At 40.1% G+C, this 16,066-nt stretch overlaps 1 protein-coding gene across 1 annotated transcript; it reads right to left on the reverse strand.

Annotated features, from left to right (window-relative positions):
• Nucleotides 1-1,433: 1,433 nt before the first annotated feature.
• Nucleotides 1,434-15,327, reverse strand: LOC141424267 (vomeronasal type-2 receptor 116-like). Its single transcript, XM_074077824.1, has 7 exons — nt 15,302-15,327; nt 13,502-13,793; nt 12,332-13,138; nt 11,389-11,616; nt 10,524-10,647; nt 6,765-7,668; nt 1,434-1,494 (listed from the first exon to the last, which is right to left on the reverse strand). Exons 2-7 carry the CDS (start codon nt 13,757-13,759, stop codon nt 1,434-1,436), a joined length of 2,382 nt encoding a protein of 793 aa, XP_073933925.1. The 5' UTR covers nt 13,760-13,793; nt 15,302-15,327.
• Nucleotides 15,328-16,066: the final 739 nt, after the last annotated feature.

Below are 16,066 nucleotides of genomic sequence, written 5' to 3' on the forward strand. Positions count from 1 at the left end.
TTTGAGTTCCTGCACTTGGATGGGGACAGAGGGTTTCTTCTGCAGTGCAGTGGAGAATGTCGGGTCTCAGTGCACTGCGGGGGCCAGGCCCCCTAGCACCAGCAGAGTAGCAGATTGCACCTCAGTGGAGGAGTTGGGATTCTAGCTCTTGGTAGGATGAGATGGGAATCTTCTCCAGGGAAATGCAGTGTGAAGTGCTTGGTTTCTGTGTGCCTGGGGAAACAGGGATTATCATACCACATGCAGAGTAGAAGATTTTAGCTTACCTCTCCTCAGTAGGATATCTGGCATTTTCAATCTTTGTTGTGAGAGTAAGGGTTCTGTTGCTATCAGGGACTGTGGGGGATGTGGATCTCCATGCTCTGTGGGGAGAGAAGCCTCCTGGTGCCTGCAAATAACAAAGCCTGGAGCCTGTGGTGCACTTCTGTGTGTGGTGGCAGGCTCCTGGCAATGTATAGCAAGTTGAGGCCACCTGTTGTGCATCAAGGCCAGTGCACTTGAATCGACATAGGAGCCCAAACACATAATGAGGTAAAGACACCCTCTTCAACAAATGCTGCAAGTAAGTCTGGATTTCACATATAGAAGGCTGAAACTAGATCCCTGTCTCTCAACCTGTACCAAAAACAACTCCAGTGGATCAAAGACCATAATATGTCAGGAAACTTTGAAGCAACTCCACAAACTAGTAGGAAATACACTGGAACATCCCTGCCATCAGGTTTGAGTGGGAGATGGTCATGAGAGAGGAGCATGCAGAGTGGGAGGGTCTGGTGTGAACCCTTAGAGAAGGTGAAGTAGCAGAGACTTGTGTGAACAGAAAGTATGGTCCAGACATTCTACCACCTGTGGAAGAGAGAGAGTTCCATAACATGATGGTCATATGGAGACAAATCACTGACTCTGCTTTCTCTGTGTTAATGTTGTCCTTTAGGTTGGGCATCTTGGACCAGTGTGTTGATTCCGTGTGGTCCTGAAGGCATCAAGCCCAAGTCTCCCTAACCACATGACTTCCAGGGCTTCCAAAGTAAAGTGAATTTCTGAGCAGGGCATGAATTATATATTCTTTCTATGCAAATCTACACTATCCAGTTTGTTGGTCGGTGCTGCTGAAAGACCTGCACTTTTCCAAATCACATGATGTACATATCCTCACCCCAAGAAGAAGATGAATTCCTGGACATGGATGGAAGCACTAAAACCAGCAAGTAGATTTCTTGGTTCCAAAGGTAATCTCTGCATGAAGGTAATTCAGTGCACTATCCCTGTCTATAATGTATTTGGGGCCACTGATCAGCTTAAACCCTAGCTATTCCTAGAAACAAGTTGGGGACATTGTGAAGCAAGTAAAATCTTACTCAACTGACAGGTGGTTAAGCTCCTTCTGGCTAACAGTGGCTCCAAAGACAGAGAGCTTCTATAGTGAAAGCAGTCTAGAAGAAGTCAGATAACCATTTTATCAGACATTCTAAGAGGTTTAGCTCAATGTGAGTACTGTCAAGCTCAATATTCTGATCAGATGGGCAAATTCACAGCTACCAATGTGGAGAAAATGAGTCACAACCTTGCCACTGCGTTCTCCTATGTAAACATTGAGAATACTTCAATGAAGACTACAGGTGTAAAAAATTTCCCAGAAATAGATTGGCTTATATGTACAAATCTTAATGCAGAAACCCAAGTAATATGAAACAAATAAGGCCACATGACTCATCCTAAACTCAGTATCTCCAAAGGAACACTAACAATAATGAAGAAGAAGATATGTTAGACAAATGGTTTTTTAAAAATGGTTATGAGTGATTGTTAAAGAAAAGAATAGTTAAAGAAGGAAAGAATGAATGCATGAGTGGATGACAAGAGAACACAAATAAAGACCAAATGGAAATAAGGAAGTCAATGCAGGGCTTGAATTGTAAAGATTCAATAGTTATAGCCATCCTGTCAGAAATCAAATTGAAATTCTGGGAACACAAAGTCATCAAATCAACTAAGAAACTCAGTTTAATGTTTCTCCCCATCAATGAATAATGTTGATTACAGAATGTGAGGAATTGAAGAAATTTAGATGCATTAGAAGCATTACCTGAAGGTAAAGGAAAAACTAAAGTAGGAATGGAACACTTGAAATTTCAGTTCCACCAATATATGGGTCACCTAATGTACCCCTCAGCCTTGGACCTTTCTCTAAGAATCATCTGTGGAGAGGGGGCATCCTGAGCCTGACTGGGAAGTCCTGGATGTATTCTTTCTCTCATCAGTTCAGATAAGTAATTAATAGACAGTGCAAAGGACCTGATGCAGGGGCACGGCTGGAGTGAGCCCAGGTGAGTGAGGTGTAAATGGGGTGATGTGGACTGTGCCTTATCTTGGGGCTGCAGTTAATTTTTGTAACATGGAGGGAATGTTGGGCAACTCCATAAAACCATTTGCATCTTTAGAATACCCCAGTGGCTGGCTGACCTGGGGAAGGTGGGTGTGTGTGGGGAGCTGTGTTCCACTTTGAGGAGAGGGATTTGTATTACTGCTATGTGCCTTGGGGCCCATGGTTAATGTAAAATGATACCTCCTGTCACAGATTAACCTGCAGTGTCAGCCAGAAAGCCCCTTCCCTTCACTGAAACACCCAGAGCTCAACAGCCTAGACAGTTGTTTTCCATGGATTTTCTCAGAAGCAAGGGTTATGAGCCTTGGTTCTAGGGTCCAGGATGAGGTGGCCACTCTCCCTTTGTGCCAAAGTCTTACTTCACGATAGGGGTGCATGAGATTGGAGCTTTGTTAGCACCTACTATGTGCTGACATAATGCAGGTGGCCTTCATCCGTCATGCATTTAAGCTTCACAGCCTCTCCTGCTACTGGCCAGTGATGAATAACCATAGGAAACATTTTGACAGCACCATGGGAGCCAGTTTGTAGCCTAAGCTCATAGTAGAATTATTCTATTTGACCCACCTCATAATGATGAGATAGGTATTATTATCACTTACATATTAGAGGGGAGGAAACAGAGGCACAGTGACATCAAGCACCTTTCTCAAGGCCACAGAGTAGAAACAGACTTTCTGGATGTGTGTGCTGTGTAGACACCAGACCCACAGTTTTAAGCTCCTTCTACAAGATGAGAATGTGGACATGAGCAAATTTCCCTGGAGTCTGCATGGGATACCACAGAGCTGCCCTTGTGCTTTTCTCCCCTTTGTTTGAAGCTGCTCATGTCCACACAAACCCTCATGAAAGGGGTCCTGAGGGACACCCCAATCCACAAGGAGTCCCATAGTCCTCTGCAGGTGACTGTCTGGGCTAGCAAGAACTCTCACTACCTTAGACATCCTGAGCTCCCATTCCTGGGCTTGCTGGGGTTGTCCAGGAGATTAATGTGCATAATTAGCATGGCTTATCTGTGGGAATGAGCCTCACCTTCACCCCATCTTGACCTACTCATTGTGCACTCCCCAAACACATTCTCACTTCTTCCTTGGTTATCTTTGCCTGCATTATCTTGTCACCCTCAGCACACCTCCACCTCTTTGTGCAGTTTTGCTTTTGTGTATACGTCACTGCTGTGCCACAGAGAAACAACACATTCGACCTTCTTCTCACATCCCACTTGGCTCCTGTCTGATTACACAGGTGAGTACGTGCAAGAGAGTGTGTACATGTGCATATGAGTGCTGTGTGTGTATGCACAAGTGCGCACATGCACGAGTGTGTGTATTGAGTATATTTGTCCTAAGTGTGTGTGTATGAGTGTATTTGATTAAGTAAGCCCACTATGGTGAACATACATGCATCTGTGTGCATACATGTGTGTTCATGCATGTGAGCTTGAGTATATATGACAGGGTGAGAACACTTCCACAGTGACTTCCCTTCTGGTTCCCTTATCCAAGCCCTGGACTTGAAGCAGCCATAGTCTTTCCTGGCCCCAAGACACAGGACTGTGACCCAACTGTCTAACTCAGAGGACCCTTTCATCACCCACCTGCACAGATAAGCACCAGGGCTGATGTAAGCTCAGGCAGGACATTGCTTCAGGATTCTCCACCCCTTGCCCACATACTGGGAATCCCATAGGGTCCACACTGAAGGTAGAGCATCTGGAGACTTGGATTCTGGACTTGAATACAACTTCTTGGCCCACATTCAGCAACTCATGCAGGTCCAGCATAGTCAGTGACCAGACACTGCAGTCTGTTTAGTCAGAAGGAAAAGTATTTGAATGGTTAGGCACAGTATAGTGGGAACAGCATGGAGGGAATAAGTTGTGACAGCATTGAGAGGTTCTCATCTATATCCATGCTTCCAAGCCTACCTTGGCATGTTCAAAGATCCACGAGAAGCTGGTATAACCTGATTAGCCCTGGTGCTATGAAGGGACTATCAGGGTCCCCAGCCCAGTCTTGGACCCAAAAGGCACTCTCCTAACTCTGTCTCCCCTGCTTAGCTGTGAATGTCCCTGTGTATACTCATGTCCACATCCTGTGCCCAGGTTGGCCAGATATAGAGTAATAGACACTGCAGTGAAGTGCTGACATGTGTGGGACAGGACCTTGGCAAGGAGATTAGCAAATTCCCACCCCTGACAGTCAATGACTGAGGTGGCGTGTGGGGGAGGAGGGACAATGGCATTAGACTGATGTAGGTTGTAACAGTGACCCCTCCTCACTGGCCCAGCCTGCATCAGCAATCCAAGCATGCCTTAGGTTTCTGATTCACCTTTCTCTCAGAGCTTCTTTATGGATTATAAAAGAATTTCATGACATTTTCAATTAATGTTACTCCAGCGGGATTTATTTATCTAATGTTGTTGATAAAGTCTTATGACATCTACAACATTCATTTTGCAATTAATTAACTAAAACTGGTGCAGTTTAGAGAGCAAATTAAACACTTTTTCAGGCAGGGGTTAGTGAATCTAATGAATGGGCCAGTGTGTTCTAAAAGAGAAATAAGAGCACATGTCTCCCTCTAGTTGATGACTTCATGAAATGAGCCAGTGACACTGAACCTTGTCCTCATTGGTGAAAGGTGATCACAGCACCTGCCTCCAGTTCTTCAGCAATCTGAGGTTGGCAAGAGTTTTTATTCATAGACAAACACAACAAAGTGCTTCATAATGGATGGTTAATTTTATGTGACATGCGCATGGGCCACTGAGTACTCAGATAGTTGATCAAGCACTATTCAAAGTGTGGCTGTTTCTGAGTGATGTGAATATTTCAAAGTACTAAATGAGAAAAGCACTTGGCCCTTTTAATAGGAGAGGGCTTTGTTAAGCAGTTCAAGGCTAGAGTAGAACTAAACCACTAAGTAACATGTAGTTCTTGTCTGACTGTATAAGTTACAGCATTGTCTTTATCCTGCTATTGCCTTGAAGAGACTTGTCAACTCTTGCTTTTGGCTCTTGAGTGAATTTTTGGACTGGATTTTGTACCATGTGCTCACCTGGGTTTCTAATTTGTTGATGGTAGATACATTTGGAACTTCTTTACCTCCATAACTATTCATTCAGTGTGTGTGTGTGTGTGTGTGTGTGTGTGTGTGTGTGTGTTTGAATGCACACTCTTTTGGCTCCATGTCTGGAGAATGTGATAGACATATGCCCCAAGTGACAATTGTGGTCAAGAGTACTGGCTTTGACACCTGAAGCCACGTTTTTAGCTGGAGGAAACTAGTCTACTGTGTACTTTCAGTTGAAGTATTCACAAATTTAGGGAGACTAGACATGAATGTATTGGGGTGTGTTTTGTCATCACTGTACTGGGGGTTGTAGCTCAGGAATCATATACAACTGCAGTGCTCAAGACACTGGGTCCAGCTCCCAACTCCACACTGGGAAAGAAAGCTTAGCTGCAGAAGCATGACAAACACCCCCCATGGGAAAATAGAAAGCCTTAATAAAGAAAAATCATGGCCACTGCTCCAGTATCCCTAGAAGAATATAGGAACTCGGGGTTCTCAGTGAGCAATTTCCAGTTGAGCTAACCTTCTAAACCAGGGGGTCTTTACTGTATTTCCCCTGTAGAAGATCATATTTCTGTTTGCTCAGTATATGCCTCAATGCTTACTTCACAGAACTAATTCAGCATTGCTAAATTAGAGCTAATATGCTAAATCAAGCTAACATCAATTTATTGAATGAGGCACTATTTCATTAAAGAAGAATGCTGAGCTTTCCACTTTCATTGGAACCTGAAGCATTTTCCTTTAGAGGCAGAAGGTACTTGTTTCCTCACTATACAGAGACACACTAAATGGGAGGGGGGAGGACCAAGCAAAAAGAAATACTCTATCTCAAAAATAAGAAATGCAAAAAGGGATGGTGGTTTTGCTCACATGGTAGAGGAATTTCCTGGAATTTTCCACTATTGCCAAAAAAATCAATGAAATATATCAAAGGAATCTAAAACAGTGCAACACTGAATTTCATATAATCTGAAAATGGAGGAAAGTAACTATAAGTACCAAAAGGCAGAAAACATCATTGTGGAGATTAGAAGTATAAGCCAGTAGTATTTGCAGGGTTGATTGCACAATCAATGACACAAAGTGAATAACAACATCACAATGCAATCAAATGTTGAAAATGAGAAATGCAACGTATAGAAATTCTAATCCTGATAGAAGAAGTAGCATGAGTTTTCAGTAGACTGAAGTAAATCACAAGTTTTACTCTCATATCTAACTGCTAGAATGGTTTAGTCTTATTTTTGATTTTTGTTTAATATACACATGAATTTAACTTTCAGAACCCTCATTGTACATAGAATGGGTTTTATTCCTGAAGCCATATAGAGTGTTTCTCTCTGGCCTTAACAAAATAATGTAGCACTTGGGACCAAAGATGAAGCCTAAGATCCCTGCACTGGAGGCCAAGATGGAGAAGACCTCCACGGCCACCATGACCCTTCCCTTGGTGCTGTGGTAGACAGGGAGGAAGGTGACCCAGACACTACAGAACACCAGCATGCTGAACGTCAGGAACTTGGCTTCATTGAATGTGTCAGGAAGGTTCCTTGCTAGGAAAGCCACAGTGAAGCTCCCAAAAGCCAGGAAAATTAGGTATCCCAGGATGCAGTAAAAGGCCACAACTGATCCCTTGTTACACACGATGATGATGTGGCCGTGTTCCGAGTTTGTGTCTGTGTCAATGAAGGGTGGAGAAGTTCCAAGCCAGATTCCACAGGCAGTCAGTTGGATCAGTGTGCAGATGGGAATAAGGTAGTTAGGTGTTCTTGATACCAACAGCCACCTCATCCTTTTCCCTGGAGACGTGACATTAAATGCCAGAATCACAGTGAGAGTTTTGGCCATGACAGTGGAAGTAACCACTGTGAACACAATTCCAAATGTGGTCTGCTGGAGGATGCAGGTGGCCATGCTAGGACGGCCAATGAAGAGTAAGGGACAGAGAAAGCAGAAGGTGAGGGAGATGAGCAGGATGTAGGTGAGAGCCCTGTTATTGGCCTTGACAATGGGAGTGTCTCGGTGTTTCATGAAGACCACAAGAACAGCAGCTGTGAGTACAGAGAAGATCACAGCGATGCAGGCCAGAGCCAAACCCAAGGGATCTTCATAATCCAGAAAGGTCACAGATTTTTGGAGGCAGTGGTTTTTGTCTCGGTTGGCATATTGATGATCTGGACACTTCACACACTGATCCATGTCTGGTGATGAGTGCAGGTTACCATTAGTCAAGGTTCAGTTGACACCCCTCCCCTACAGCACAATGGTAAACTTTTCCTCTTTTGTTGCTTTAGTTAAAAATGAATTCTACACTGCAAATAATTCCAATCAAACACTCCCTGTTTTTGTTATGGTAGCACAAACAACGTTACTTTAACTTCCTTGACTTATTTGACATATTCATGACACCATTTTGGAACTCTGAAAAAACACTAAAGTTATTCCTAGCTGACCAAATAAAAGCTCTATAAATTATATCATGTTTTATTCACAACCACCCTAAGTTTATTTAGAATTATGTTCCCTTTTATTATGACATAGATAATTAATAATTTCCAGAAAATAGAGGCAATCAATAACACTTTTTAACTGGGTGAAGAAGTCTCAACATCCTGTAACTCAATGTAATTTTCACCATATGCATGTTCTAGGTTAGAGTACACTTGCACTGAATCAATACATTTATTTGTAGGGTACTAAGGTCTTTCTACTATGAAGTTTGTCCTTTCATAATCCTATTTAGACCTGCACTAATTTCAGTCTATTTGCCATTATTCTACACATGTTTTGTTAATGTCAAGAGTCTTTCAAAGCAAGTATGATTTTTAGGCCTAGGGAGCATATACATTAAGACATAGTAAATGTCATTGTTTAAAAAATTCACTTACGACTTACAACTACTATGTAGAATATAATACATTCATATATACTAGCCTCATATTACATCATAAGTAAATTCAATGATTAATTTCACAATTTACCTCAATTTCATGGAAAACACTACTGTACGAACATATTCATGTTATATGTTCTTTTTCTGAAAATATTTTATGCTTGTTGCACGGGACCAAGGCTGAAATCCAAGCTACTCAGGAGGTAAAGACAGGGGGGATTGCATTTCAAGACCAGCCTGGGGAAAAACTCAGATCCCATGTCAACAAATAAGCTTGGAGTGATGTTGGCACCTGTGTTCCCAATTTAGGCTGATCACACTGCAAGGCAAAAAGCATGTATCTGTCTACAAATTAACTGAAGCAAAAAAAGACTAGGACTATAGTTCAAGTGATAGAGCACTTGCCTAGCAAGACCAAGTTTTCGAGTTTAGAGCCTGGAGTCATTAATCAATCAATTAATCAATCAATAAGTCAATTCATAAACTATGTGTCCATTTCTGTTACTGAAAGTATTGTCTTGGGCTGCAGAATTTCACAAATGATGTCCTGTTACAAAGTTTTTCTTTTTTGGTGAACAGTCTTATTAAGATTTTTTTATCATATTTATTTATATTAGAATACCCCTTAACTTTGATTTTCCTTTGTTGTGTTAATTTACTAAACACATTTTCTTGTTGTATTGATTCTCTTGTTTCTTTGTCTTTAGGTTGCTTTTCTGTATTATGATAGGTACTTGTTATAAACAATGTCTGGCATTCCTGATTTTATGCCTGAGAATTTATTCCAACCTCTCAAGTCCATTCATAATATTTTCATGTTTTCATCATTTATAATCTTTATTTAAAGTGTTCTTTAAACTGTGATATGTGTAAACAAGTATTTGTTAATATGTAAACTTGAAGATAGTGACATTGTTTATAGAGAGTTCTTTGTCTGAACAGAGTGAACCTACATTAAACCCTGTGGTCATAAAGAATTAAAAATGAAAATTAATTGCATCTGCACTGTGTTGTCAATCTCAATATATTTAAAAGTGAAATTGAAATCATGCAACTATGCTGCTTAAATAAGGTATATGAATCATAAAGGAAATGAAAAACTGTGATGTAGAAGTGTTTCCAGCATGTACTATTTAACATAAATCTGGACATTGTAAATGTAATATGCTAACTGTGGCATCCTAAAAGGTTCAATATCTATTTGTATCTCTATTCTACATCATTCCATCCAACTTTCTGTGGGTTTCTGCCAGATGGTAACATTTTCAGGTTTTGTGATTATTACAAGAATTCATAGCATAAAAATCTAGTTGACATTTCCCCCACTCATCTAACATAATATTAGTGTTCATGTATCTCTGTACAAATTTATGACACTTTTCCAGTAGGTCTCTGTGTATTCATTGTAGACCTATTACGTTGATTTGAGTTCATGTCATTATTAGTTGCATGTCTTTTTACATATGGAGTGTTGGTTTGTTTTCTTTGGAGGGGCTGGGGTTGAAACTGAGGGTTTTGTACTTATAAAGCAAGCACTCCACCACGTGGTCACAGCTCCAATCCATTTTCATCTGGTTGTTTTTGCTATAGGATCTCACACACTGTTTGCTTGGGCTGGTCTTGAGCTGTAATCCTCTGATCTCAGCTCTCAAGAAGCTAGGATTATAGGTGTAATCCACCAGCACCCAGGTCTGCTAACTGAAGTTTTAAAAAGTTTCTTACAATATACATAATCCTACCCCTTAAACCAAACAAAAATTTTCTGAACACTTGGTCTTTGTCAAGCATTTTGACAAGCACTCAGAAAATAGACATGTGCAAAAACCATGTATTCACTGTGAGGTACAAATAGGAAGGTATTTTTCCATAATATTTCTCCCAAATTCCATGACAGAGATGAAAATTGCATAGAGAGAAGTGGTGGAAGGTGTTTTCTTGAGAAGGTAATGCATACAATTGATATAGCAATGAATCAAATATGAAAATCATGGTATATGGGCTGTGCTGTTTCAAAGGTCAATGTGATCCTTTGTGTCATTTCACTTGCCAATGGATGTAGGTAGATCTTGCCTATGCATTCCACTTGTAGGGCTTTTCCCTCTTCAAGGAATATCGGAAACTATTTAGGATGGGTGGGAGTTTCTTCATAAGTCACAGACTTACCTGTCCCATTAGAAATCTCATTGTCAGGGCAAGGGATGCAATCAAAGCAACAGGGAGCCTTTCCCTGCTGAGGGGAATTCCTGAATCCAGGTCCACAACTCTTGCTGCAAACAGAGTGAGGATTCTGAGGAAAATCAGATATGTATTGGTGGTTGCTCAGACATTTCCATACTATTTCAAAAATTACAGTGTTTATTGAATTGGATCAATAAGAAATAGTAATTTTCTCTACAAAAATACTTCAAATTCATTGTACATTATTAGACTCTAGCCATGACATGACACAATGGCTTATGTGTAAAAGTCTTGGTCACAAGGACTGCTGTTTTTTTAGAAAATATCGATCCTTTAAGCATTGAAACTAGTGGGAGGAAATTTGGTAATTACAAGTATTCAGTTATAAGTGATATTGGTACCCCAGGGCCAATCCTCTCTCTCTCTTGGTACCTCTGTTGCCATGAGGTGTGTACTTGCTATGCTACCTGCTCCAACCATAATGGTCTGCCTTGCCATAGACCTTAAAGGACCAGGCCCAGTTCAAGACGGACACTTTCACAACTCTTAGCTGAATAAACCCTTTACCCCTAGAAGTTGATTTTCTCATTCATTTTGTCACAGTGAGGGACAGCCAAGAAAAACAGATATTGTGTGTATTTTAGGATTGCAAAATATGAACACAGAAACATGTTGGTAAACAAATGTGTTCCTTTCTCACCCATGATTGAATTAATAAGAAAAATCTTTAAATTGGACATTATTAAATGAACATTGCTGGATCATGAATCAATATTAGGAATATTAACTCTGAACAAGTATAGCTTATTGATGTGTGAAATTCAAAGCTTTATGACTTGATCCAACCCACCTCTAAAGTTCGCGAGTTCCACTCTATCAGATCCTCATGTAGAGATAATTGTTGACCATGTAGACCATATGGGGAAAACTTTCCTACTTTCACCTTATGTCTAAGACCTTCTGGAAAATTCCAAAAGTTGAGAATGTCATACTCTGCCTCCAATTTCCTTTGCTCATCCAAAGTCACTTGGTCTCCTGCAGGGTTGTTAAACTGAATGCTCTTCATAAAGGGGTGCAGCTAAAAGAGATGCATCATCCTAAGGTGAAGTGGATTCCATGGTTAAGACAGAAAATCTGAACTGAGCAAAGTTCCTAATTGTGTTCATAATGCATTACAGAAATGATGTAGTACAAAGGAAAAGCTAGAGAACTAAAATATCATGATATCAAATGCTGGACACACATCAGAGTATCAAACACAAAACACCTATGTCACACTTAACTATAATGAGTGATTCTGGGGAATTCGATCATTTTTAACTTCCTGGAAAAACCTAGTTGCATGTATTTTATGAATGAATCTAGAGATTCAACTATCAAATGGGTTCATTAACACCTAAACTGGAATTAAATAAAATCATTAATATAAAATACCCACTACAGCCTCTAGCAGGTCTTAGGTACTCGAAGACCTCATTCTCTTTCTTGTTATTTAAGAAACTGTTTGTGAAATGTTGGCTTTATCCTATTGAAAACATTTTCCATGTAGGTTGTTGAAGTCATTTAAAACAGAAAACCTTGACGTGGAACTAAAACATATTTCTTTTTGACACATGGCTCCCTGTTATTCAAGTATACATCTGCCCAGGTCTAGTTATCTCCTAGGAAGTGAAAAATGTATACTTTCTATTGTGCTTTCTGAAATGTATCACAAACTACTTAGCTTGTCTATGAAATCAGTTCACAAAGAGATGTTCCTGATGTCATGTACCTTCCAATGAAAAAGTCTTTACCTGAGAAGGGGAAAACACCATCCACTTTCCATTTCCCACTGTTTGCATTTGGATTTGATGAAGTAGCATCTCATGAAGGGTGTGGGCCACAGCATACACAGCATTGTAAATATTGTAACTCTCTTCACTCATGGCTGTTTCAAAATGATTCCCAGGCAACCAGGTCAAGGAGGCATTGTGTGGACATTTCTTATAAGTTCCACACTGAGACTCAGAAAATGAGCAATGTAAAAACACTAAAAATAGACTAACCAGGTAAAAGTCATCTGGATATTTGGAAGGGTTAGCTGACTGGATGAAATTTCTGAAACCAGAAATGTCTCCATGGTGGTGTGAAAAAATGAGTTGTCCATGGAATGAGTCTAAAATGAGATGGATATGACTTCTAATTACATCCCATTGAGAATTCAGGATCCAGACTTTGCCTGTCATTAAAATCTCCCTCAAAGTATTCATTAAAACTTCCAGGAAATCACTGTCACCATAAAGGATTATCACATTTGCTGATGATTTTATAATATGGTGATGTTTTGACCAGGTTTTTGGGAAAAAGGACACTGTAGAGACTGGGATCATTTCCACAAAGGCTACACAGATTCTGTGCTTGTCCATCTCTTCTCTCAGGTCTGAGAGCATCTGAAAACCTCTGTGGTCTTCTGAAATGAAGAGCCCCACCCAGGTCCATCTGAAATGAAGCATCAAGGAGACCATGCCAAGGACCAGAGATGTTTCTTTGGGAGCCATCTGATAGAGAGATGTGAACTTGTCATGGTCACTCAGGATAGGATCAAAAGACCCAAAGGTAAGCTAAAGGGAGAAGGAAATCGAAGCTACATGAAAAAGAGGACAGTCAAGAAGTACAAGCTGAGGTCTGGTACATACTAAGCCTGAGGAAAAGAGGTAGTAAGTAAGGCTTGCTCATTACACTTTATGAGAACTCTCTGGAAAACCATACGTCAGTCTCAGAAATCTAAGAAAGCCCAGTGTCTGCTTCAATTTCTCCCTCTTCTGTGTTCCAAACAAAGGGAACATGGGTCTTCCACAAACTCTTTGACATTAAGAATGGAGAACTTCACCAAAAGAGTCTCCTCCTTTTGTTCTTCCTGACACCTGTCAATTGCACCAAAGAAGCCATGGTTTCATCTATTCCCATCCCACCCACACCCTTACCTGTGGAATTTTGTAGAGCTGCAGCAGTGTCCCAGTATGGGCAGATGTTATACGTGAAGGTCCTGTAAGTGCTGCTACAGATTTGCTCTCTCTTCTACAGTTGTAATTAGGAACAACTTTGTCGGACAGAAAAAGCCAAAAGAAGGGTGGCTCTAATGTCCTCCATTCAGTGTGTAGGACATTATAAATATCAAATCCCAGAGACATGTTCTGTAGAAGAAGGGGGTTCTTGTTGATCTCCTCAATGGCAAAATCCATGGCAAGTACAAACTGGTAGTTCCTTAAGGAAAGCCTAAATAGAGACCATTGTTTTCTCCATTAGGAATAATAAATATGTGATATGTTTAAATTCAAATCAATGATTTCTGTGCATTGAACACATGTGTCTCTAAAATAATATGTCACATAATCTGTGTCTATGCATATTCATTAAGAATGTAGGTTCTTATTTAAGTTTAGTTGAGGTCATAAAAAATAATCTTCTGTAAATGAGATTCAAGTACTTGTATGAACAAGGAAAGGAAGGGAGGGGGGAGGGAGAGAGAAAGAAAGTGGGTTGAGACAGAGAAGTGTAGGGAGAGGAAGAAGGGGAAAGCAAGAGTGAAAGGGCTGTAGAGGGACAGGAAGAGGGAAGATGGAGAGGGAGAGGGAAGGGAGAGTGAGGGAGAAGGAAGGGGAGATGCTTTGTTATCTCAATGCAAATTTGTGGTACATTATGCTTTGTTTTTCCTGTGCCACATGTGTGAAAGTGTGTATGTGTTGTTAAATTGACCCAATCTGTTATGTGATTATAAGAAATCACAACTTCTTAACATTCACCTACTCCCTGGGAATACAAATTTTGTTTTTGCTTGCCTAACCACTATCAGAGATCCTTGTGACCTTGAGACTTGAACATATCCATTAACATCAGCCTAGGTGGCCAGTGGTCTTCTTTACAACCACTACTTCAAACTCAGTCTCCATAATGTGGTGTGAGACAATGTTTATTGTGGGTAAGTCCAGATAGTAAGATTATAATTTTGATTCTTGAACTCATTCTTAGTGTGTTGATTTCAAACACTGGGCTGATATAAATCACACAGCCCTGCAGTGTAGAGCTTCTAGAATACCTGTACTGCATCTGGAAGAAATGTAGTGCCCATATCTTGCACATTTACTACTCCCTTTCACATCACCTGTGGCTGGTGGCAGCAGTTTTGGGTCTAGGCCAACTTCAACAATAGGAAGTGAAGAGAAGAGTAGGCCTTGTTTTAATTCAGGATGTGTTAGTCTTGGTGAGTAAAGGATTTTTATGTGACACAGCCTGATCGCTTTGGTGGCCATAGGAATGACAGTGAAACTTGGAACTGGTCAAACCACAGTGATTAGTTTCAGAAACAGACAGCATCACACAGTTTACAACCTCAGACTAGAAACTGTGGATGAGGTATCTGGGCCTACCCTATCCCCAGGGAGAGGTTCATATGTTTAAAGTATTTCTCTATGCACTCCATTGTTGAGGTTTTCATTTTCAATACAGCAACAGATTATGTGTGACAAACTGGATTTTTCTTTGTGTTCATTAATGATACAATAATAATATATCACCAAATCATTCCCTACAAACCTTTCCAGAGAAATAGTGTAATTGACAACAGGCTCAGACAAAACATACCAAACTCTTAGAATTTCTGGAAACACAGGCCCAAATGAAGCCAGAAAAGGAAGGAAGACTGAAGTAAGTAAATACGTGATAGTTGAAAGCCCAAATGATATCCCATGTCAGAAAGCGTCACGAACCTTTTAGGAAATTATGACCTCACCTCATTCTCCAGATGAGACAACAGTGTATAATCAGGAACTATTTGTTAGGGGAGAAAAGTCAGAGAATTAAACAAGCCATTTTAAGGAAACAAATACATGAACTGGAATAAAACAAAGAGAAATATTTCATTAGTCTACTGAAAAACTTAATAAAAACAAAGAGAATAAAAAATATTAAACAGAATTTCTTGAGCTGATAAGTACATTCAACAAACTCAAAAAATGTGATAGAAGAGAAAAATAGCAAGGTAGATCAACAAAAGAAAGATGAATGTTCGTAGAGACAGGCTATTTAAAATACACAATTGAAGGAGAACAATAATGAAGAAGTTGACAAAGGCTTATTGCTTCTTTGAAAAAGTATAAAAGACCAAATATTTGCACTATTGCAATTCAAGAACCAGTTGAGAAGGCCAAAAATGTAGGAAGCTTATTCAAATAAATTATAATGTTAAAACTCCCCAACATAGAGAAAGACACAAATATCAAGGTACAGGATGATCAAAATTAACCATTCACAAGAAAGCAAAACCAAGTCTGCCTGAAGCCATAGTATAATGAAGTTCTCACAGGTGAAAGATAAAGAGAAGATTCTCAAGCCTTAAAAAGAAGAGTAAAAAATAAATGTAAGTTTAACACTGCTGCCCTGAGATGGGTTTTCAGCACAAACATAGAAGCAGTAGTGCTAGTTGAATTTCACAATAGTGAAGAAGAAGAAGAAGAACAACAACAACAACAATAAGAACGACAGCAAAAACA

Source organism: Castor canadensis, chromosome 6 (assembly GCF_047511655.1).
Source record: "Castor canadensis chromosome 6, mCasCan1.hap1v2, whole genome shotgun sequence".
Taxonomy (NCBI): Eukaryota; Metazoa; Chordata; class Mammalia; order Rodentia; family Castoridae; genus Castor; species Castor canadensis.